The sequence below is a fragment of the Lontra canadensis genome, unplaced genomic scaffold, assembly GCF_010015895.1.
Source record: "Lontra canadensis isolate GAN:19392208 unplaced genomic scaffold, GSC_riverotter_1.0 scaffold86, whole genome shotgun sequence".
Classification (NCBI taxonomy): domain Eukaryota; kingdom Metazoa; phylum Chordata; class Mammalia; order Carnivora; family Mustelidae; genus Lontra; species Lontra canadensis.
The window spans coordinates 7406194-7431536 of record NW_022631080.1 but is presented as its reverse complement, the minus strand read 5'-3'; the positions used below and the strand labels follow the sequence as shown (position 1 = coordinate 7431536).

Below are 25343 nucleotides of genomic sequence, written 5' to 3'. Positions count from 1 at the left end.
TTAGTGTTTTCATCTTACATGTAGATCAAAGTTTTGGTTAACATACCTGTTTCAAAGATGTACCATAGCCTTCAAATTTTATTTTATTTATTATTATTATTTTTTAATTTTTCTTTAAAATTTTATTTTAATTTTAGTTGACATACAGAGCAATATTGGTTTTAGAAATAGAATTCAGTGATTTATCACTTACAACTTTTAAAAATATGTCCTTCATCTACTCTCTAAATGGAATTTTCTTTAAAGCAGTGGTCCACAATTTATTTTTTATTACAGACCCCTAACATTAAAATTTGGGGGGGGCGCCTGGGTGGCTCCGTGGATTATAAGCCTCAGCCTTCGGCTCAGGTCATGATCTTAGGGGCCTGGGATCGAGCCCCACATGGGGCTCTCCACTCAGCGGGGAGCCTGCTTCCCTTCCTCTCTCTCTCTACCTGCCTCTCTGCCTACTTGTGATCTCTGTCAAATAAATAAAATCTTTAAAAAAAATTTTTGGATATGGATGTACAATGTATGTTTGCTTATTTATATATGTGTTACTACCTTAATAGACTGTGTACAAAACAAAACATTAAAAAATGCAGAAGTTTAGACTGAAAAGAATCAAATATTTAAAAAACAAATTTGTAAATATACAAAAATATACTGGCTAACCAAGTTTCTAGAATAGACCTTCATTTTCTTCCTTCCAATGGAACCCTAGTAAATATCTTACAAAACTGTGTCCTAGATTTGGATAATACTATTCAGAAATTTGATAATTTAAAGACATGGCAGTTAGACAGAAATGTACTTTTACATATGTATTTTGGTTATGTGTTTGGTTCTGATAATGTTAATTAGTGATAATATTAAGCAACATTTGGAATATACAAGTACTGATACTGTTGAGAAGTAAACCCTTAGACTGATATTGTATTTTTTAGAGTCAGTTGGATTTGGGGATCTGTAAACAGGTTTATCATGTCTGACCTGAAGTGGAGGCATTGCAGTTTATACTTTCCCAATTCACAGGTCATGTTTACAAACATTTTTTTTTTTTTCTGGAACAACGTCCAAGTGAGATAAAATCACAGGGGATAAACTCTCTTGACTCTGTATCTCAAATAAAACATTAATATTCTATGGCTTAAGACTTCCTCCAGTATTATTTTTAAGGGAAAAAATCTTTGCTGGAAACCCTGCTCCCCAGGATTTAAGAAAATTTTTTATTATGTTCAGTTAGCCAACATATAATATTTGTGAAACATCGCTATGGTTGTTAAACTCCCATCGACAACAGGAGAAGCCACTCATATGCTAATTCTGAGGACTCATTTTTTTGCCCAGAGCTCAAGATCATTCTCCTGGTAATTTTGGAGCCCACAAAAGCTAAGTCATCAGGGTACCTTTTAAGGGATTAAGAACCCTCCCACCCTCTCAGCCCTTGCAGGATTGTGTTGTATCTACTTCCTTCTAAACACTCACAGGACTACAAGTTTCATTCAAGAGAATAGCATGGATCTTGCAATTGTGCTGCTGATGGTCTTGGTGTTGAAAAAGAAAGGAAAGGATGCGTGATACTTAATTTTTCTCCCCCCTTCACATGAGAGAAAGCAGGAAAACAATGGTGAAAAAGGAGACCCAACACCACCTTCAGCTACTTCACAAAAGCTCCAACTTCCAGCTCTTATAAGCAGGAGACAGAATGGGAGAAGTAAAATGTCTCTGGGTGTTTCTCAGATTTGTCCTTATGCTCCAAGACATTGGGATTAGGGTTAGGTTTAGGGCTGGGTTAATGTCGTGCTATTGGGATTGCCTTGTGAGATGAGGCTCTTGCTATTTCTCCATTGACAGATTCAAGTTTAAAGATAAAAGAAGACATGAACATCCTGCTTGAATCTTCCCATTTTGTCCAGACCTTTCATTTTAAAGTTTATGTAGCAACAAAAACCTTATTTCAAAGTATTTCTTTTAGACCATAAGTAATCAGAAAAATACCTCTTTGTGACTCCAGTCTCCACAGGGCAGTTACTGATAATATCGCCTTCCCTTTTGCCCTAGGATTGCACCTTCAATAGGTATTAGCAGATAAGCTTTTTCTTTTCTTTTTTTCTTTTCTTTTTTAAAAAAATACAGTTCGTTCTGGTTTACATGGTAGTACGGGACTGTAAATGACCATTAAGCCTGCAACCATGCATAGCAACCATAATAATAAGTTGGAAAATTCACAATAGTTCCATGGCTTTTAATTTTTTGTCAAGACATTAAACACTCTCATATTGTCAGTTATAAATGTGTAGGGAAATGAAAAAAATAGCAAAACAAATATATTTATTACACTGTAATTTAGAACATTAGCAATATTGAGAATTACAGTGTTTTATTTTCTGTAAAGACTGTCAAGAGTAGTTTGAACCATGCATGCTCTCTTATTATATAGCATATGTTACAGAGCAAACATCTTGTCTATGCTTTGGTGAATTGCCAGGCTTTCTAAGTTTGGATCAACTTCCAACATTTTATCCTTTGCACTTTCAATATGTAAAATATCTCTGATAATTTCTTGAATGTGTAAGTGTTTTGCTGGTGTCAGTTCCTACATCTTTACACTTTATATCACAACCACTTTGCTCATTTATGTTGGTAAGTTTGTCTTTGCTCAAGACCTCTGACTGCATAGCTAGAGCCTCTCAAACAGTAGCATCATCAACAATCCCACCATCAGTTATTTCTTCTATAAATGCATTCCCATTTGATTCATATGTAACTGCCAGTGTTATTTTTTTTTATTTCTTTGCTGCATTTTGGTCTCTGTCAGACAGTTCCTCCTTTCAGTTATTCATTTTTATCAAATGGCACATCAGTTTGTCACTGGGAGAAAAAGCAGCACAACTCTACACTTCGTTGTTCATATGTAAACTGAATAACAGATACACAGTGAGCAATCACCAAAACTTGATGCGAATGGTCACTGACCATGATGTGCAGCTATTATTTACATAGCAGTTTATGTACAAAAACACCAGCAATGAGGTTTTTACTTTATGCAACTATTCACAATTAAAATACTATGGCAGCTGAAACTTGAACTGTGTACTTGAAAGACTAGCATTATTTGACTCAACTGCGCTAATTGAAATTCCCGCATATTGGGACCTTGCAAAGGTAGGACTTCCTGTGCTCCAAATGCTTCCTCATTGTAGGACTCTCAAATACCATTCTTTCTATCCAGAACACTATTATCTCAGTAATCCTGGCTCCTTCTCATCCTTAAGCATAAATACCACCTCTTGGGAGCTTCCTTCCCTGACTGTACTAAGTAGTCTCTATTTTGCCTTCATTTTGTTCATGATATTTATCAAAATATTTAAATATATATTTATGTGTCTGTTTATATTACTTACTTTTTACCTTCCCATTGAACTATATGATTGATGGCAGGGATCCTGCCTATTTATTTATTAATATATAGGCAGTACTTATTGCAATGTCTGGGATAGAGTAGGTATTCAATAAATATTTCTCAGGTAAAAGGATGAATGAATGAAATTATGTCTCTGGGCAGAAGTAGAATAATTTGTATAAGAATGAATTCAGCATATTTCTGAGAATGAAGTTAGAGAAATTTGCCATGATCAATTTTCAATATTCTGGTCAAAGTCTGATCACAAAAAAAAAAAAAAGATACTAAGAGCCCCCAAAACAGAATTAAGGTTGAGGGAAAGCAAGGGCCCAAGCTGAACACAAGGATTGAGTGTCATGGAGGAAAACTGATTGTGGCCTAGTGTTTTGCTAATGCTGAAATTCCCCATGGCTCAACTACTCCCACACTAGTATTTACACTCCTGGGAAAAATAGTTGGACACATGCATGTGAAACAAGAGCATTATAACCTTGGGGCTCAGGCACAGCAGTCTGAGTCAAGTCCAAAACCCTGGAAAACTGATGAGAGGATCTGGTGGGACAAAGTTTTGCCCATAGCACCATGAGAGCCAAATCCAAAGTGCAGTAACAGTGAACTGTACCAATACTTTGGTTCCCTCTGTCCATAAGCCCCTCTTGTACAGAATAAGTCCCTAGGGTTCTTGGGGGCTAAACGGGTAGAGAGGTAGATCCTGGAAATTTTTTTAATTGCATCTCAATCAGTGAAGGGGGATCGTACTGTTCACCACTGGAAAATCATTAAAGTAGTCACCACCTTTCTCGATTCTATTCAAGAGGTGGGGCAGGAAATGTTTGCATAGGAAAAATAGCTGTTTTTCATAGATATCGAGAACTAACCAGGAAAATTTATCACTGGAAGGAAAGCAAACACAATGGTTCAAGTTTAAGTTCCTATCCTGTTTACTGTCTCCTCATAGACCTACTCTTGGCTCTGAAATGGAGCTGCCACACCTCTTTCCTAAGCTATTTAAAAATTTGAGAAAAGTAGAAGAGTTCCACAACTGTACCATGTTGAAATGCCTCTGCCACAGACCCCCTTTTTTTCTGTATCAAGCATTTCTTGCTTTCTCATGATAAATCCATACTTGAATTAGCCAGCTAAAACCACTGGCAAAAATGGCTTCTAAGTTCTTATAGAGACCCTGTGCCTCAGTTGGAGGCAGGCTTCTCTGGTTCTGGAGCACCTGAACCAGGGCCAGAATACTATTTTAGTGTTCCCTTAAAATACTTGGTTTTCTTATATTTCAGTGTGTCTCCTTGGTAAACCAGACCTAAACCACATTATCATTCTTCAGCCAACACATAATAAGGAGGATATAATATTAGAGAAAACAATGGGAACCATGTACAGATTTTCTGTCAAACTGTCATTGCAGTCTGGTTAAAGCCAGAGCTTTTGAAAAAAGCAAGACTAGTTCCTTGCATTAATTTTATCCCTTAAAAAAATAATTGCAGAGATTTCTCAACCCCAGATCACTGAGTGCTAAGAAGTTAAGCCAAGGTAATAGTAGACCTTTGTGTTAGTTTTACCCAAATATCTTCCTAGCTAGAAAATGGAAGCATATTCTGTATTGGCAGAATAAAACCTTTCATTGCAAGAGTCTGCGTTTTCCAACTCTGGTAAATTGTTTGGAGCACGGGAGGAGATCTGGATGTGTTCCCTTATATAATTGTATTTTGTTGGAAGAAAAAGTGCTTGATCTGAGTAAAATGTGGTCAGCCAGAAATAAACTTCACCAGAATAGGAAAAAAATTCAGTGTTAAATGGTATCTTGATCCCCATGGAAAATTTAAGATGAAGACTTTATCTTCTGGAGGCCTAAGAGGGAGTCAGTGGGCCTTATGGCTGAGATTTTTGTGTTTCTTTAATGTTCCAGATTGGTGCAACCATTAAGGCATATTTTTTCTTAATTTTTTTCTTTACTGAGATATTTTGGCTGTATTTTTAAAAAGGAGATTGTGCAAGGGTAGAATGGCCAACTTGATCAGTTTGGAAGGATCAAAGTAATCAAAGCAGTGGAAGAAAAAGGGCAGTGGTTTTAATTATTCCAATTCTAGTCCTAGTTCAACTATGACCTTGGGAATACCATTTTCCATCTTTGGCCTCAATTCCTGATCTGAAAAATTAAGAAGATCAACTCAAAATCAGTGATCCATCTTGTCTTTGTCTTCCACAACACTCGTGAAGTTTATAAACACAAGATTTCCCATGGGCCATACTGGAGCCATCTGAATTCTCAGTGACCTGCCTTTAATTTCATCCCTTTATTGCCATCTCAAGAAGTCACATTGCAGTGCATGCAAGGGACAGTGACTTTATTTTCACAAAACTCTTGAATCTCATCCTACTGATCTGAAAAAAAAAAAGCACCGATTAAAATTTCTTTACTTCTTTAACAACAATAATAATAGTCTCTTACTAAAAATTGACCTGCAGCCTTTCTCACTGTTGCTGCATGTTCATATGTGGTATAAGTCACTGTTGTAACTGGGTGACTAGTGGTTTCTAAGAAACCTGATATTGTCAACCCAAAATGGCGTGACTTCCCATCATCTGAAAATTGAAGAGGGTTAGTTTTGTGCAGATGTTATTAAAATGGCTGGAACCCCAAAACTGTTGAAAATCTGTATCTGCCTCTACTTCTATTTCAGTTAAATCACTAAATTACTAAAAATAACAAACCGGAAATAGACCCAAATTTTACTGTTGGCCTAGGGAAATATCATGACAAGGTTCTCAGACCTTGTAGTTTTCTGAAGTCAGGAAATATGTTTTTAAAAAGGCATTCATTTTAAGTTATGACAGAAGGTGTGAATAATCAAAGAGGACTGTTTTCTCTCCTCTAGGCAAGAGCATGGATGGCCTATAATTGCTTCATCTGTGTGTCCATGCTTGTAGAGATAATATGTGTGTGGGATGATGGGAGCCTAATGAGTTATGTAAGCCCTTAAGAGAGGTCTGGAATGAAATACCTGAAAACCAGTCACCTCCACCCCAATCCATAACCTCCACAAAATTGGGTGGCTTAGCCCAATATTCTCTGAAGAAATTTCTATTTGTGAGATGAAATTGAACTGCACTTACAAATTGGTCTTCTCTGATAAAGACAGAGATTTTTTTAGTGGTTTCTTTAAAAGCTATAAGTGGTTTCCCTAATAGGCAACAAATCATGGGACACTGTCTATTATCCAAACACCGCCAGGCTCTAGAGCCTTGTTTGTGAGATGAAAAGCATATGGATTGGGTGTTTTCGGCAGTCTTGGTGTCTGATCCTATCGATTTTGGAGAAAAAAGAAATAATAATTGACTAAAAATGATTGATTTGGGAACCTGCATGAATGGCTTCAGCCTCACTTAAGCTGTTATTTTTATCCTGTCCATGGCGATATGGCTGCTCACTTCAAATCTCTGCAGTCCCTATTTTGTGGCATTGCCACACCCTAACCACACATTTCTTATTATTCGATAGTGTTAAGATCACGTGATATGTTCTGTAGCGAGGTCTCTTCACCTTTCCCAAGAGATATGGGGGAAATAAAGAGCTTGAATCTCTGTGGAAGGCTGAAAATCAAAGTAAAAGTACAATACAGGCAGAGTTGATAGGGAGTTTTCTCTGTTGTTGAGAGGTCATCAAAAGCCAGAGGTCTTACTGAAGATCAGCAATTCTGAGTTCATCTCGCTGACAGGTAGCATAGCTAACTAAAAGAACTGGAAAAAAAACATCCATGCCACACGAGAGCGACACCATTTCAACATTATCCCATTTTCACGAAAGGTTTATGCTCTTAAGTCTCTAATGACATGGGTGATTCAAGGCTTTCATATTTTCAAATAACAGGTACCGATTTGGGCTGATTTAGACATGTTTTTGCCTCAGCCCCCATTCACTGTGAGAGATGGCTTGCCAAAACTCTGTGAATTACAGTCTGGCTATTGGATATAAATGATAGATTATTAGTAAATACCAAAGAAGCCCAATTATTTGGAAGGGGTTTTACTTTAAAAACTTGAACTTGTTATCATTATTTTAAAAATCAGTCATCACTGTAATTTTCAAAGAAGAGTATAAGTTTAAGCTCCAAGCTTTGTTTATTCATTCAGTTGATTATTTTCAGCTCAGTGATGATTCTTTATTAGAAACTATGGAAAAAAATTTCATCATACTTTTATCTGATATAACTCAGTGGGATGGAATAATAAAATAATAAACATTCGTCTGTCACTTTACAGTTTTCACACTCATTATCTCACTGATTATCAGTAGACTGTGACTTCATGTGTCTGGTATGAGAGACTTTCCTTACCTTCTTTGCCACTCTATCCCCAACACCTTGCAGATAGTGTGGCACAAAGTAGGTGCTCAACAAGTATTTATTGATTTATTGATTTTTATTGTGTTATGTTAGTTACCACACAGTACATCATTGGTTTTTGCTGTAGTATTCCACGATTCATTGTGTATAACACCCAATGCTCCATGCAGTCCATGCCTTCCTTAATACCCATCACTGGGCCAGCCCATTCCTTGCCCCTCCCCCTCTAAAACCCTCAGTTTGTTTCTCGGAGTCCATAGTCTCTCATGGTTCATCTCCCCCTCTGATTACCCCCCCTTCCTTTTTCCTTTCCCTCTCCTAATGTCTTCCATGCTATTCCTTATATTTCACAAATAAGTGAAACCGTATGATAATTGACTTTCTCTGCTTGACTTTCAATATTTATTAAATGAATCATTGAACCACCTTATGATGTAAGCAGAACAGATATTACTCTTTTTCCATTTTATAGGTGAAGCAACATTACAGAAACTTTATTGACTTGCTCAAGGTCGATATAACCAGCAAGTGGTGGTACCAGGCCTTGAACCTAGTTTAGACTCCAAAACCTGAGCTTTCCTCCACATTCTTGGGTTGTGTGCTCTAACTCTAGTACTAATCAGTAAATGCCATCATCTGCCTAGGTCTCGTTGACCTTATCTGTAAAATAAGAGAAGGCTAATATTATTCTATGGCTCTGTGGTCCCATCTAGGTCTAATACTACTGGCTTAATTATAGTATCATCTATAATGTCATCTGGCTTCCGAGACTCTTCTCTTCACCAAAGAAATGGTGCTCATGGCAGAGTCCAGAGAGCATAGAGCTTCCAGGTGGCCCAGAGGAGGGACTCAAGGCCACTGTCACAGGTCTGCTTCCTAACAGTGGGAGACAACTTCAAACTAGAATCTTCTCCCTTTAGGAAGTCAGTGAGGTTGTTTTGAGGTACCTTGTAAAGAGCCTCTGAAAAAATTCTATGGGATTGTTAACATACAATTACTCTAGAAGCCTTCTGGCAATGATGTGCACATTTCATGGCCTTCCTTCCTGGTTAACCTATTATCCCTGTCCCCTTCCCCACAGACACATGCCATGCCACCTTCCACTGCATGTTCACTAGCTGTAAGCAAGATGTCACTTTTATAATGAATTCACTGGAAATGGCCTCCTTTCACATGCTACCAAGAATCTCAAGGATGGATTTCAAATGTGAATTTTAGTTAAAAAAATATATTATTATCCTCAGCACGTCTAAGTTTCCTTTGCAGCAGCTTCATAAATATTTATCCAGTTGTTATTTGGGTTCTGTTGGTTTTTTTTAAAGAACTGATTAATCCCCACTCCCTAGAATGATAGGTTATTTTCAAGCAAACCCAAATACAAGCTGAAGACCCTGTGTAAATTAGTTCTAATTTTCTTCAGGCAGTAGTCCATTTAAAATGTACACAATCAGAAGATGTCAAGAACATTTAGTCCATTTCACCTGCCGAGGTTAGCACCCTCCACCCCGCCACACCAGCCTGCTATGAAACCTGATTACACAGGACTGAGAAATGAAAGCTCAGCTGGAATTAGAGACAGCAGGCTCAAATAAGGGTAGAACCCGGCATTACACCCTGCAGAAAGAGGACTTTTCAGGCTGCACTCCTTTGCAGACTAGAACTTCAGTTATCACCATGGTTCCTAAGTCAGACTCCAATCTCTGGCCATCACTTACCGAAAATTTCGAACCACGAAACTGTGACCATTTCTAAGAGCTGCATTGTTCAACAGGATCCTCAAATTAAGCAGCATCTTCTTTTGATAATGAAAAAGATGAGTCTATGCTCTTGAAAATGCCTCACTAAGGTAGACAGTGGGGTCCACCTAAAAGCTAAGAATGATTTCAATTGCAGTGAGAGAGCAAAGGTACTATCACCCTTCAACTACCTTATCAAATTCCCCTAGTTAGAGATACGCAGGGCAGGGTACAGGAACACTTGAACTTTAAGCCAAGCTCCACCTGTGTGTGTGTGTGTGTGTGTGTGTGTGTGTGTGTGTGTGTTTCTTTTGGAGTACAGACTTGATTCTTTTGGAGTACAGACTCCTCATTTTTTATAATATATTTGCACTGTCACATACTCATATGAAGTCAATTGACAAATAACTCATTGAGCACATGATATATGCAGGGCATTGCAGTACTGGCTGCTGCGAGGATACATAGAAATAACACTTTCAGAAAATGTGCGTCATCAGTGTGAAACCCCAGAGGTAGACATGATAGCCCTGAGTATTTCCAGTGATATTACTTTTGTAACTCAAAGTCTCATCTTTCCCACAAAAACAAATAGAAAGAAGAGCCCTAGAGCTATTTTTTGGTGGCAAGAAGCTGGAGTGGGGATAGAGGTCTAATAAGATATCAGTCCTGTACCTCCCATTGTTCCTCGCACATAGTAGGTCTTCAATAAACAAGTAGTTGCCTATTCTAGCAGGAACCCACAATCAGTAGAAGTGGGGATGGAGTAGCCTATGCTCCTCCTCCCCTGGTCGCCTCTCCAGATCACTAAGTGGTCCTCCAACACTTTACATTCGTTCATTCATCCACAATTATAAATCAGATATTTTCAAGATCAGTTCTGTGGTTGGATATTGGACTAGCCTGGAATTTCAGTGAAGGAAGATGCTCTCACTCTCACAGAGTTTACAGTTCAGTAAGGGTACATGACCTGTAAATAGATACCACAATGCAGACCCATAGGAGAGGTCCAGATAAAGTGCTGCCATATCACAGGGAAGAGAAAGTTCTCAAAGCTGGGAAGGGTGGGAGGCAGGAAAAGAGCGAAAGGGGTAGGGGCTGCCTCTTCTGGTCAACTGACACAACTTTAGGAAACCCAGGTGAACACTTGCTAGAAGGGTATGCTAATGTAAAGCCTGTATCTTAGTCAAGTGTGCTACCTCCACAAACAACTCCTATTAACAATGCTGGGGGAGAAATCAAGAAGTGTCTTCCATGCTGTGGTACAGAAAGGGGGCAGCACTTCTGAGATGCCAAAGCAACTCAGAAACCCTTGTAATTCTGTGGAGGTAGGAGCTCAGTCCTCCAGAGGGGACTCAGAAAACTGAAACAACCCATAACCCTTAGGGAGGTTGGAATAGAGAAGCTGCACTGCAAGTGGGATGAGGTTAGGGGCAATTTCACTGAATCTCAAGAGGTAAGATATCCAGGTAACATGTGGGAAAGCACCTTATAGGATTTGACATTAGTCCTCAGAATTCATCCAGAGGCTTTTCTTGACCCACACCATGACTCCTCTAATTCCACGTCAACTGCCTGGTTTGGCTCCCGACCTCGTTCCCTTTGTTCACCCAGTCCTCCATTCGCTCATTTTTCTCTTCCACCAACAATAGCTGTTGCAGCTCTCGCACGATGGGTCTCTGTACCAGGTGGGCTCTGAAGGATGGAGTGATAAACAGGAGCAATGAGTGCTTTCCCACGTGGAAATGGAGTCAAACATTTGGAATACTCCAGAGGACAACTTTTGTCTCTGTTCCCTGACCCCAGGCATTCTAACCAGGGGAGAGGGGTTTGTTCTCTGCTCCTTTATATCAGACCCCATGGGACCTCCAGTTTGGCTTGCTTCTTCCAGCTTCCACCATCAGGGGGTAGGGTAGGGAATAGATGGGGTTCCTGGAGGAGGTGGCAACGATCCTTGATGAGTTGAGAAGAGTTATGGAGTTGTCAAAACTGAAGGGAGCTACAAAGGATATTACAGCAAAGGAAGAAACTGGAGAGTAGACCCAAAGGAAGGAATAAATAGGGTGTGTGGGGTAACAACAACTTTCACAGTGATGAATCTGCCTCATCATTGGCCATTCATTTTTATTTTTTTTAAGGATTTTATTTATTTATTTGAGAGAAAGTGAGCACAAGTTTGGTACTGGAGAGGCATAGGGAGAAGCAGGCTCCCCGCTGAGTAGGGAGCGTGATGTGGGACTCGATCCCAGAGCCCTGAGATCATGACCTGAGTGAAGACAGATGCTTAACCAATTGAGCCACCCAGGTGCCCTATCATTGACCATTTAAATGATGCCCCACTACCACTCAGGAATTTATGTAAAACATAAAACCATGAGTGTTCATCTCCTGTTTGTATCCTCTTTGCATTCAGTCTCCCCTACATACCTGCCACTTGTTAATGAGAACACCCACAGCTATCTGCCTAAGAACACTCCTCACCCCTGTGTGCAACTGTGAGACATATTTTACACAATCCCCTAAAGGGCCCTGGTAGTACTGAGCATTGATTACCCATAGTTGTAACCTGTTCATCAGTGTACCCTATGTTAGCTGCTGTCCCTTCATTGTCTCTCTTCCCTTATTCCCCTAACCAGTGCTTCCTGGGATCATTTTCCAGATAAATCACTTGACCTCAAATTCCTTTCTCAAAATCTGCTTCTCTCGGAACTCAATATTTGCCCAGATCTACCTTCTCAGTAATTTTCCATGCTGTCTCATGTTCTCTTCCCACAGACCCTCTTATCTCTTATTTGGTACCTGGGCTTTCAGTGTCATCTTTGTTCCCACGCCATATGGAACCCTTACTCTCAGATTGATCCCTGGTTACCTTGAAACTGGCAGTGTGCTAGTAAATGTTTAACAAACAGCTCTTAAAAAAGAGAAGAATAGGGAAAAAAAAAAAAACCTTGTGATCTGTGGCATTGACTGATCTGTGTGGTGTAAATGCTCCCATCATGGCCAGATTCAGGCTACCAAAGTGACATCACTGAACATGGAGTTGGGAAGAGAAGTGTAAGACTGGCTCTTGCAAGCCATTGTGAGCACACCACTGCCAGCAACTCCCACCCTGAAAGGAGAACCCTCTCTAGGTCTGGAAAGGAATATTGGAGCCAGATTGTTGAGGGCCTTGAAAGCCAGATTATGGGATTAAGAATTTAATCTGTAGTCAAAGGAAGATTACTACAGTTTTAGAGCTGGGGCAGACAGGTGGGCATATGTTATTATCTGCATTGTATTTTGAAAATATCAATCCAGCAGCATTGTGTAAGAAGTACGATGGACAGAAAATTGAGGCAGAGACAAAGGTTATTGTGTTCTAACAAGGACATGAGCACATACTGGGGATGTGGAAATAGAAAACAGGACGGATGCAAGAGAGATTTGGCGATTAGATTCCACCTATCAGAACAACTGATAGGATGTTGACAGAAGGGAGATGATAAAGTTAACGAGACTCCCGGATTTCAAGTTTATCCTGTCATTTGACATTTGAGTCTAAAATTCCAAATGGCCAAATGTTACCATTGGGGATATAAAGAATGTTAGTTTCTTGACATTTAAAGCTTATAAGCATCATGTATGAACTTGCAATATTCCTTTGAAATTGCTACTGTTTCCCTAGTGAAGTCCAAGCACTGAAGGGGGTATCAATGTGATATAAGGAATTGTAGGAAGGATGCTTGAAGATCAAATGTGACCTCTGGCTGGGTTCCTAACAGATACTGAATTTGGCCAAATCACTTGGTTCCCTTAAGACCCTCGGAGTCCTCACCTGTCTAAATAAAGGTTTTATAAAATGAGCTATTACACTACTTGGGAAACTTCAACATGCTAACCAAACATGAAGTACAGTGTCTAAGTGCCTTGGCATGGCTATTGCCAAAGATGTATTGCAAATTTCAGCTCTGTACAAATAAGACATATGGCTGTTACTGCAGTGAGAAACTCTGTTTATTTCAGTGTTACTAATTACATGAATACTTTTTATAGCTGGTTGTCTGGAATCTTTAGGATCCTAAGAAACATAAAGCATTTGCATGCAGCACACGCTTCAGTTACAAGCTCTATGGGATTGTTGCTGGTGCTCTTTCTTAGGCTAGATAAGGACAAAAAAAAGCATGCATTCCTATCTGAGACCAGAAGCCATCCCATACCCATGAAGAGAGAAGCAAGACCAGAGGTCATCCTGTGGCTGTGAGGAGAAGCAGCCTTAGAAGCTGTGCTTTGCCAGAAAGTAAGAAGGAAGGAATTTTGGTCATTTATGACATCATTGAGTTGCAAAATCAACTGACCTCATGACCCTCCCTACCACTAGACACTTTGTTATATAAAGTAATAAATGTCTTTTCATTTAAGTCATTTTGGGTTGAGGTTTTTGTCACTTACAACCAAATTCATGCTAAGTAATACATAATTTGGCTTAGGTTTTTGAAGGTTTATTTCTCATATAACAACAGGGAAAGAATAATGTCCTTCAAAAACATGGTTCTAATTCAGAATCTATCATTTATTTTATTGAATGACCTCAAGCAAGTCAGTTTCCTTATCTGCAAACAAAAACAATATTCTTTTTCTTTTTTTGAAAAATATTTATTTATTTTAGAGAGAGAGTTGTGTGAGAGAGCATGAGTGGAAAAGGCAGAAAGAAATAGAATCTCAAGCAGACTCACCTCTGAGCAGGGAGCCCCATATAGGGCTCAATCTCATGACCCTGAGATCACAAACTGAGCAGAAACCAGAAGTCCAATGCTTAACCAACTGTGTCACCCAAGTGTCCCACCTTCATTCTTTTTATTTTGATTAAATGAACATACTTATTATGGTGTGTAATTTAAAATTATTAAATTAGCATGCAGTAAACGTAACCATTTTTTGTTTTGGTGCACAGAGCTGTGAGTTGTAGTGTAGTAACAACTACCACAATCAGACATGGAACAGTTCCATCTGCCCCCAAAATACCCCTTTAAATTCTTTTGTAGTCATGCCCTTCTCTCACCCTCAATCCCTAGGACACTGATTTTTCTCTCTCTCCTATGCTTATCCCATTTACAGAATGTAACATAAATGGAATCATGTAGTATGTAATCTTCTGATATTTGCTTCTTTTACTCAGTGTAGTACCTTTAAGATTCATTGTATACTATGTTTATCACTAGTTTGTTCCTTTTTATTGCTGAGAAGTATTCCATTGTGTGTGTGTGTGTGTATGTGTGTGTGTGTGTGTCATAGTTTGTTTATTCATTCCCCATTAAAACACATTTGGTTTGTTTCCTAGTTTTAAAACTTATAAATAGAGTTGTTGCAACATTTGTATATAGGTTTTTGCATGAATATAGGTTTTATTTCTCTAGGGTAAATATTTAGGAATAGAGTGGCTGGATTATGTGGTAGGCATACATTTAACTTTTGAAGAAACTGCCCAAGTATTTTCCAGAGTAGCTATACCATTTTGCAGTTTCCCTAGTAATGCATGAGAGCTCCAGTTGCTCTGCGTCCTTGTTAGCACTTAGTATTATCAGATTTTTCACTGTTACCATTCAGATAGGTGTGTAGTAGTTTCTAACTGTGCTTTAAGTTTGCATTTCCCTAAAGGCTGATGTTGTTAAGCATCTTTTCCATGTGTTTATTTACCAACCATATATCTTCTTTGATGAAGTGTCTGTCAAATCTTTTGCCTACTTTATTTTTTGTCCATTTTTATTGAGAAATAATTAACATACATCACTGCACATTTTTAAGGCATACAGCATGATGTTTTGATTTGTATGTGTTGGGAAATGATCACCACAATAGGTGTAGCTAACATCATCTTCTCATATACATACATTAAAAATAATAAAAAAGGGGGGAAAATTTTCTCTTTGTGATGAGAACTATTACTTTCCTACATTTCATACAGCAAGCCTATTTAATTTTTTAATTGAGTCATTTGTTTTCTTACTGTTTAGTTTTGAGTATATATTCTTGATACAAGATCTTTATTGGATATGCAGTTTGAAAATATTTTCTTTCAGTCTGCAGCTTATCTTCTCATTTTCATGATAATGTTTTTTGCAGAGCAAAAGTTTTAAATTTTGATCAAGTTGCACTCACATTTTTTTCTTTTTATGGACTATGCTGTCAATGCTATATCCATGAGCTCTTTGCCTAAGCCAAGGTCACAATGATTTTCTCCTGTCTTCTGAAAGTTTTATAACCTTCCAAATTACATTTAGATCTATGATCCATTCTGAGTTAAATTTTTTCTGAGGTATGAAATTTAGGTTGAGGGTTTTGGGGGGTGAACATACAGGAATTCGTTTTCCCTTTCCATAAAAGCCCTCTATGTCCTGGGTCACATTCAATTTGCTGAAGAATCCAAAAAATCCTTGTATGTTAGTGTCCCTGGGATGCTTTGCAAACTGTAAATCTGTGTTCTATTGTATTGAATGTATTTTAATGTGGCTTGGATATGCATGGGAATTGATAATAGAAAATAAATTAGAATTATGATTGTAAAATAAATCACCCATCCACTGGCTACTGTTTTTCTCTCTCATATATATATATCACCCACAGAGCTCCTGCTTTACAGAGAATTTGAAAATTACTTTTTAATTAGCAGATAGTAATAGGACTTTTTCAAAATATTGATTCAGGGGTGTTTTCTTGCTGCATCACTGCTAAGTATTTGTTCAAACATGCAGGCCCTAGGGGAAATTGTGAAATCAGTGAAGATTATCTCTGATCCCCTCTCCACCTCTTTTCCCACCATATCCTTTCAATTGAGGCATGTGAAGAAGGTAGACAGAGTCCTACATGAAAACCCAAATTCTGAACCAGAGCGTGAAATGCTTATTATCAAATTCAAGTGTAATCTCTTTTCTCTCTTGTCATAAAATCACATTTCCACTGAAGTCACTCATCTGTTAATCATTTACTCTGGCAGTTGGTGATTTTAAGCAGGACCTCGAATTTTTCAGAGCTTAGATAGGACAGAAATCTCAAGTTTTCCTACCTGGTGTTCTTTGTTTTGTGATCTGGTAAATTCTGGCTTTAGAAGGCAATATTAAGAAACGCACACACAATTTATGAGGTAGGAAAAGGGCAAATAAATATGGTTAATGATCCAACCTTAGTGCTAGAGGCAGATGAGATGTAAAAGGTGAGGTTATTTATTATGGGTGCCCTTTTATTTGCTTAAGCTCCCACCCAGAATCCTAGAGCCATCTCTTTCCCAATAGGCTGATTCCAATTCCTCCCCTCCAAAGCACAGAGGTCAATCTGTGCATAAAGGAGATTTATTAGCAGACCAAAGGCTATCAGGCATTAAGCAAACAGGGACATCACAGAGATTCAAAGTCCACCAAAGGCCTCAACAATCATACCTGATGCTCCCCAGGATGGCCAGATACTTCTAGAGTTTGAGTGCTGTGGGGGCCCTGTGAGGCTATGGGCAGTTATTCCTGCTGCCCAGCACTTGGTCTAGAAGCACTGTCCCAAAAGTAATTTCCATAGCAATATTCTCACCTTGAGCCCAAGGCACATTTCCTGGATGTCCTCAAAATTCACTGTTTGGTTGGTGAATGCCTTCCCCACCCCTTTGTGGGTCTTGATGAAATTCTCTCTGTGGTTGCTGCCTCTCTCCAGACACTACCTGTGAAGTCCTGTTCATCTCCTCACAATTGTTTTATTTGACCACATCTTCTAAGCTCTGCCCTCACCTTAAGTGACTAGTTAAACACAGCCTTCATCTTTTAAGCCTGCTCTACTGGTAACAATTTTGTGGCCTATAAAGATGGGACCTAACCAGGGCCCAGATGATAAACTATGAGTATCTTGTCCCTAAAGTGAGAGAGAACAAGCCTTTTCCCTGGAGCTTTGTTGACTGTTTGGAGTCTGGTACAGGGGATTAGGCACCCACCATGATCGATTCCTCCTCCAGAATTCTTCAACTGGAATTCAACATCATTTCTTCCAAAGAACCAAAGAGTTCATGGATTCCCAGGTCAACCTCTATAGTTCCCCAGTGTATTACCATTAAGAAATGAGCAAATCATCTGGGAAGTCATATAAAGAGATTTAATCCAGAGATTTCAGAGTCAGTTACAGTTGAGCTTTTTATTGTGAGCAAATTACTCAGCCTCACTAAACATGTTTCATCCTCTGTTAACTGGTGGTATTATATCGTGACTTTGTTGTGAAGATGAAATGTGATTGATGGATATAGTGACTGATGGATATACTCCATATGCTACTATATACCGTATTCCAGTAGTCTACCTTGCTTGGTGTTCAATAAATGTTAGCTTTTAGTAGTTACAGGCATCAGAACATGCAGTGAGAGCCCCCACCCCCTCCCAGTTGTTGGTTTATTATAGTCACTCTCCTAGAAATAAAAGAGAGGCGCGTCCTGCTTTTTTTCCCCCACCATTGTCCTCTAAACTAATGAAAATAAGGAAGAAATAAAACCAGTGTTTCTCAGTGAGGACCTATGATGCATTTTCTTCTCTCTTTTTCTCTTCCCTCTCAATGATGGGAAAACCAGGGACTTTGTTCTCCCTCAGTACTTCACTAACTTTTCATATTCTGAGTCTTTTACTGCCTCATAGTATTTTCCTTCTGGAGCCCTGCCATGCTAACCAACCTATCCCATTTGAGATGGAAAGAAGATAAAATAATTAATGATTAAGTGCTTTGAAAATACAAAGGGCTCTGAAAATGCCAACAGCCAGTGTTGCTTTCCAGTATAAGGAAACAGTGTAATAAAAACAGATCATAAAATCTTTTTGATACCACAGCCACTACTCTTTTTGCCAGTTAAAATTTATAGTTGTTGCCTGTTTGTTCAAAGCAGTGAGGGGCATGAAAACAGTCTAGTAAATTTTCCAAAATATTTTCCAAAATTTTCCAGTAAATTTTCCAATATTTTCCAAAAAATTTTTCCCTAATCAGCTGAATGCAAAAAGTCTGGAGACATCAGCAATACATTTTGTGAAATTCATATGAGAATAGCACATCATAATCACCTTCAGTTTCAGATGATATGACTGACTCTTCCCCCACCCACAAGCCCTTTTTTGGCAATGGATGTTCCATTCACATCTCATGTCTTGTGTGAGTTAGTTTATATCACTACCCGGTGTTTCATGTTTTTATTTTATTTTATTTATTTGAGAGAGAGAGAGAGAATGAGCAGGGGGGAGGGGCAGGTAGAAAGGGAGAAGCACACTCCTCATCGAGCAAGGAGCCTGATGTGGGGCTCAATTCCAGGACCCTGAGATCATGACCTGAGCTGAAGGCAGATGCTTAACCGACTGAGCCACCCAGGTAAAAACTACCAGGTGTTTTTGTGCGCAATGTGTCATAAGAGCAGGACACTGGATACAGAGGATAAATAATCCAGGTAACCTTAGATTAGGTAGGGGGCAAAGAGTAAATGCACTATTGAGTTTAGAAGTAACTGTTTGATCAACTTAAAGTGAAAGCTATTTGCTAGTTTTCCTACTGTAATTCCAAATGGGACAACATTTTGAAGTTGCTAGGTGTAACTGCCATACCTAGAAGGCCACCTACTTCTTGGTGTTTGGGGAAGCCTGGGAATTTTAGCATGATTCTACAAATGACTAAGACATAGTGAAGAATCCAAAGAATTGGGTTTCCATTAGAGGCTCTGGACATATTCACCACCCAGGATTCAGGGTTGTTTTGGAACCCAACACATATAAAAGTGTTTAACCATTTTGAAATTGATCACAATTTTCAGAACATTTTGTGCTATTTTTTCTTTTTCATCCCAACACTACCCTTTCATTTAACAAAGTAATATTGGCACCTGACACTCTTCCTTAACTCTACTAAGTAGTATAATTAAAAGTTATTTACGTTCAATTATTTGCTTATCTGCTTTTATTGTGCTTTCTCTTTTCATCAATACCAATTTTAGCTTCATTTAATCAAAGTGGTGAAATAATTAGATAGATAAGAGATTTAAAGTAAAACTGATGTATCAACCTTGATAAAACCCTAAGGCCTCCTGGAATATTAACTTGCTTTATCACTGTTCTCCCTAAGGTTCACCTTGATTTTTATATGCCTCTTAACTTGGCAGTTACTGGGGAAGCTATTAAAATCAACATGAAATATCAAAAGGCAAGTACAGTTAGAATGCTTCAATACCTAATGTCATAGGAGGAATTCCACAAATATTATGATTTGCTGATATATGTAGAAGCTTCAAAGACCATGAGAAACTGGGTCAAACTGAACATTTAGGACTACTCATTAGAAAAAAGGAAAGATTTTAGGCTATGCAGTTATTAAACACTTAATGTAAGCATAATATCTTCCTTACTAAATCCTTGAGAGGTCTGAGATCATGGAGTGTTAGACATAGATGGACCCTGAATATCTTAACCCAACTCTTTTCTCCAGAGGACCAGGGAAATACAGCGACTTTCTCAAAGTTGGGTAAAGGAGGGAGAATGAGAAAAAGCAAGTGAGAGAGTGAGAAATATAAAGTGGCTTCTCAACTGTTAAGGAAAGCTCTTTCCATTACTGATTGACAAAAAAGGAGGGGTTTTCTCTGCCCAGCATTTGAAATCCCCTCTAATTCTCATTGTGTGTGTTTTAGTGTAGTTTTTTTTTAAGATTTTATTTATTTATTTGAGAGAGAGGCAGTGAGAGAGAGCATGAGCGAGGAGAAGGTCAGAGGGAGAAGCGGACTCCCCATGGAGCTGGGAGCCCGATGCGGGACTCGATCCCGGGAGTCCAGGATCATGACCTGAGCCGAAGGCAGTCGTCCAACCAACCGAGCCACCCAGGCGTCCCTGTTGTAGTGTAGTCTTAGCGTAAGTCTTCCCTCCCTCCCTCCACCCCCTGCAAAGCCAGGTCATGGACACATAATCAATCCAGCAGACAGCGGCGCCTGGGTGGCTCAGTGGGTTAGAGACTGCCTTCGGCTCAGGTCATGATCTCAGGATCCTGGGATTGAGCCCCGAATCAGGCTCTCTGCTCAGCAGGGAGCCTGCTTCCCCCTCTCTCTCTGCCTGCCTCTCTGCCTACTTGTGATCTCTGTCAAATAAATAAATAAAATCTTAAAAAAAAATCCAGCAGACATTCTCACCTGCGGCTTTGAATCTTGAAAGAGTAAAGAAAAAGAGCCAGGGAGGTAAGATACAATGATACAAAGATACAAATGATACAGAGATACAATGCTATGATCTACCAGCATTTCTGGCTGTGACCAGTGGCTAACACCCTCTTGCCATGGTGACTAGACCCAGTAATGGCTGGGGACTACAGCGAAGTCAGCAGCAACATCCTTCCCCAGTCTCTGGCTGCCTTGTCTCCCTAATCTTCCCCCTTTTCTCAGGCTATTCCTCTCCAGACCGTCTGTTAATTCTCTGGGTTCCCTGATGATTTCCTACTAACCCTCTTCTTTACTCCCCTACAAGAACTCTGGCTGATTCAGAAAATGGTACCACAAAGTGAGTCACAGACAACGGACCCTCAGGGAAAAGTGATAAAATCAGTATTGGTTGACTGACCTTAAAATCTTCCCTTGGAAATACAGTGGCAATACAGCCGATTAAATAATTGCTTATGGTCACCTGGAATGCTGGCTGAGAGTACAATTTAAGGAGAAGCATGTGAAGGGTATTGAGGAGTTCAGTGACAGCCAATGAGATGGCTGCTTCTTATAATGAATACCGTAAAGGTGAAAAAAGTCATCTGCCTTAGCAGATCTGAGAAGGTCAAAGATAAACTCAGACTTTGCTTTGATCCTGTGTGCTGATGAATTACAATATCAGTGGTATTCACAGCCCTGATTTCAGAGGTGCATATTGTGGCATTATCTATCTGGGTTAGACTGAAAGCTGGAAAATTCACACGGAAATATATGAGAGGATTTAGAGAACCCTAAGCATGCTGAACCCTTCATTCTCATTGATGCTCCCTTGCCAGCTCAAGAAATTTCTCCTACCTTGCCTAATGACCCTGTTCTTCCCTTGGTTGAAGTTTTTTTTTGTTTTGTTTTGTTTTTTTTTACTAAAGGGAGTTACCTTGTAAAATGAAGGCAGTTCTCCTCATCCTCCCCCACCAATTCCCAAGATTGTCAGATCTCATCATAATTCTGGGAAGGGGATGGCAATGATAAAGTCAGAAGCCAAGGAAGCCCAAAGAACTGCTGGATTTAGAGTTTATAGTGAAGAAAGTACTCTGTAAAGTGTGTATGAGAATAGAGTAAAAGGATGCTTGATCAAGGATCAGAGATGTAATCTGGGGTTGGTCTGGATCCAACAGTTCAAGATTCACTGTTGATTGGGTAGCTATATTGAGTCCAAGGAGTAAAGAAGAGAAATGCTCCTAGTGGGCAAGACTTCAAGTAGAGTACCTTGACAGGCATTCAGCCTAGAGGGAGAGAAGCCCTGAGGCATAGATCTATAGGAATTCACAAGCAGTTGTTAATGGTTTGGCCAGATGATTAGGGACGAGGAAGGGACAAGATTAAAGACTAGAGACAAGTGTTTCCTATGTGAATTGCAGCTAAAAAACACCAGCATTGTATTGAGAGAAATATATGTTCAATGAAGTTTAGGTATTAACAGCCCAAGAGATTTAGGTGTTCTATCAGGAAAACACTGATTAGGACATTTTATTGGGTGGGCTAATACATATATACTTTTGATTGCCCAGAATTTGAACCCCTAATTAGACTTAAAAATCGTATTGCTTGGGGTGCCTGGGTGGCTCAGTGGGTTAAAGCCTTTGCCTTCAGCTGAGGTCATGATCCCAGGGTCCTGGGATCGAGCCCTGCATCGGGCTCTCTGCTCAGTGGGGAGCCTGCTTCCTCCTCTCTCTCTGCCTGCCTCGCCGCCTACTTGTGATCTCTGTCTGTCAAATAAATAAATAAAATCTTTAAAAAAATCTTATAGCCACTCTCTTAATTAAAGATCTAGAGACATAAAAGCAACTTCCTAAGATGGGGAAATGTGGGAAGGAAGAAAATGAGAGAGAGAAAGATACCAAGCAGTGAACTAGAAATAAAAACCAAATCTCTGTACTCTTCCTGATAGTCTTACTGTTGCGGGTTAATGAAGAATATCTAGGATGTCGTTTGGTAATGGAGATTTGTCTTTTGTTTTTAAAGATTTTATTTATTTATTTGACAGAAATCACAAGTAGACAGAGAGAGGGAGACGCAGGCTCCCTGCTGAGCAGAGAGCCCGATGCGGGGCTCGATCCCAGGACCCTGAGATCATGACCTGAGCCGAAGGCAGAGGCTTAACCCCCTGAGCCACCCAGGCACCCCAGTATTTGTCTTTTTTTTAGAGAAGACAGAACTGTCTTCGTTTTGAGCTCTTGCCAATTTTCTAGAAATCCCAAAATGTGTGAGTTTTAAAAGAAAGCAGCAGCACATTTCCCATCAAGGAAACCAAAGGAAGCAATATTGCCTGTATTCTCTCCCCTTGACAAAGAGGGTGAACTAGTAGGTGAACTAGCCCCAGCCAACTGGATGCTTCCACCCAGGACTTTGCTCTTGAGAATGTGACCAAAAGACGAATGGACAATGAGATTAGAAGCATGGTGAAAGCAGTGGCTTTGTCTAGCAGTGATGTCCTACCTAGCCAGATTGCTCCTGCTGTGTAGCTTTCCTTGATCTATGCCTTTTTATTTTTAAACAAGCCCCATTCCCCAATCTTCTCACTGATTCTCTGCTTTAGTTGATAGCCTCAAGTGCTAGATGTCAACAAGGAAAGTTGGTTTGCATGGGCTATATCAATGAGCTCTCTTGTCTACTAGCTTCTGGTTGGATTTGGCCATTAGAACTCAGCTGGAGAATAGAGGGAGGGAAGTGAAGTCAAAGATTTATCCTTCTGGTTTCTCAGGAGGTCACCTTGGGTTGGCAGATCCTCAAGAGAAATTCACTGTTCCTCCCAAGGTGGCCCACTCCACACAACTCTCTCTCTCCTTCCAAGTTCTGATAAGCTCACCATCTCTTCGTCTTTGGGGGCCAAAGCTGTCTGCCCTGGGTCCTTGCCCTATGCCTTGCGGTTGCCCCAACCCCCTCCCAACACTTTTAAAATTAGGTCCTTTGTAAATAAACCCTTCTCCAATTATCCTAATAAGAGGGTGTCTTCTGTTTGTCAGAAACCTGACTGATATGCCTTCATTTTCTGGTTAACTTTGTGCCAAAGAAACCCAACAGACTTTGCATTCTGACAGGAGGATAAAGAAGGAGTAAAAGCCCAGAGTTGGGATCAAGGGTGAAATTTTCAGTGAAGAGTGATAAATGAGTCTGAATGTAGCCAAGGGAGTCTGTTAGGAAAAGTCGCCCATGGAAAGGCATAGGTAAAAATAGCTCAAAATCCACTTAAAGTCTTCAAACCTGACCCCTAATCGTAATGGACAATGGCTAACAGTTGATGTAAAATGAAGCTTCTGTTCACAGACGTACAATTGCTGAAGAGCTGGGCCATTCATTTTTAAGTGTCTGGACAGCCATTAATTCCTCCCTCCCTCTCTCCCAAGTCCTGTGGTGTTTTACACAAAAGAAAATGCACATGGGTTCTTCCACACGTCTCCTCTACGGTTTTCTTCGCTGTCAGAGAGACACAGCTGCACCCTGTTTGGAGCGATGCAGCATGAAAAAGCTATTAATCTAGCTCCATCTAGATGCACCAAGCCTAACTGCAGGCTGCCTCCAGCTTCATTAGAAAGATATGTACAAAGTAATGAAATTCTAAAAACATGGACCGTGAAACAAAAACTGGGAATTACAGTTATGGGAGAAAGTAAACAATATGTGAAGAGCCTACTGAAAAGCCAGGCACCACAGATTTTGTACACATAATCTCATTAAACTGTACAGTCTTATAAATTTGTAGTTATTCTCCTGATTTAACAGGTGAAAAATCAGGGGCAGAGTAAGCAACTCTCCCAGATTACTCACATAACAAGTGGTAAATCCACAGCTCAAAGCCATGCTGTCAAACCCGTTTTCAAAATTGAGGCAAGGGCCCCCCCCAGGAGGTGCTCAGGACAATCCATTTTGGTGGAGCAAAGCCAACGTTAGAACTTTTAGTTATTTTTTTAAAAAAATAACTTTTCGTTATTTTAATTTTTATCAGATTATCTGAAATCTTTGTGTGCATGTTTCATAATATATGTAATATATTCATACAGTAGTACATGCAGGTAAATATGTAAATGCACATGTGTGGTTTCTACTGGGTAGTTTTCCTTGATCTTTGTCTTTATTTTTTCTGAGCCTCATCCCTCAAACTACTCGCTGATCCTCTACGCCAGCTGATAATCTAGGTATAGACCCAGGAGAACTGATTTGCTTGGGTCACATCAATGAGCTCTTGTCCCTTGTGCCTTCTTGTTGGTTGTAAGTGATGGGTGAGCCAAAAGATCCGGAGACCACTGCTCTGCGCTCTTTCAAAAGGCAGTATAGTGTAGTTGTTGGGAGCGTGGATTCTGGAACCAGGAGGCATGTGTTCAAACCTCAGTTACCCCGTTTTAACTGAGAGATGTTGGCTAACTTAACCTCTCTGTGCCTCAGTTTTCTCTTCTACAATATGCAGATTTAAGTAATTAATACATAGAGTGTTTAGACCAATATCTGGCAAAAATAAGAATATAATAACATAAGCCATTGTCCTCACGTTACATGACCCTTCAAAGTCATCAACCAGGAAAGCACCTTGTCATACAACTACTGTCCTATATGCCTTATAGTTCTTCTTTAGGAACTGGCTCCTGAGTTAGTCTGTGAGCCACCTGAGATTATCAGGCCCATTTCTTAATACTCACTCTATTTGTCGCCCCAAAGTATAT

The 25343-nt window shown here is 39.6% G+C and overlaps 1 protein-coding gene across 1 annotated transcript in view; it reads right to left on the bottom strand.

Moving 5' to 3' along the window:
• The window catches only part of OTC (ornithine carbamoyltransferase), a 60118-nt gene extending 50424 nt beyond the window's left edge, over positions 1-9694 (bottom strand). The window contains exon 1 of the mRNA XM_032883150.1: positions 9456-9694. Within this exon, the coding sequence (XP_032739041.1) occupies positions 9456-9532 (77 nt within the window). The 5' untranslated portion in view covers positions 9533-9694. The remainder of the gene's footprint in view (positions 1-9455) is intronic.
• Positions 9695-25343: the final 15649 nt, after the last annotated feature.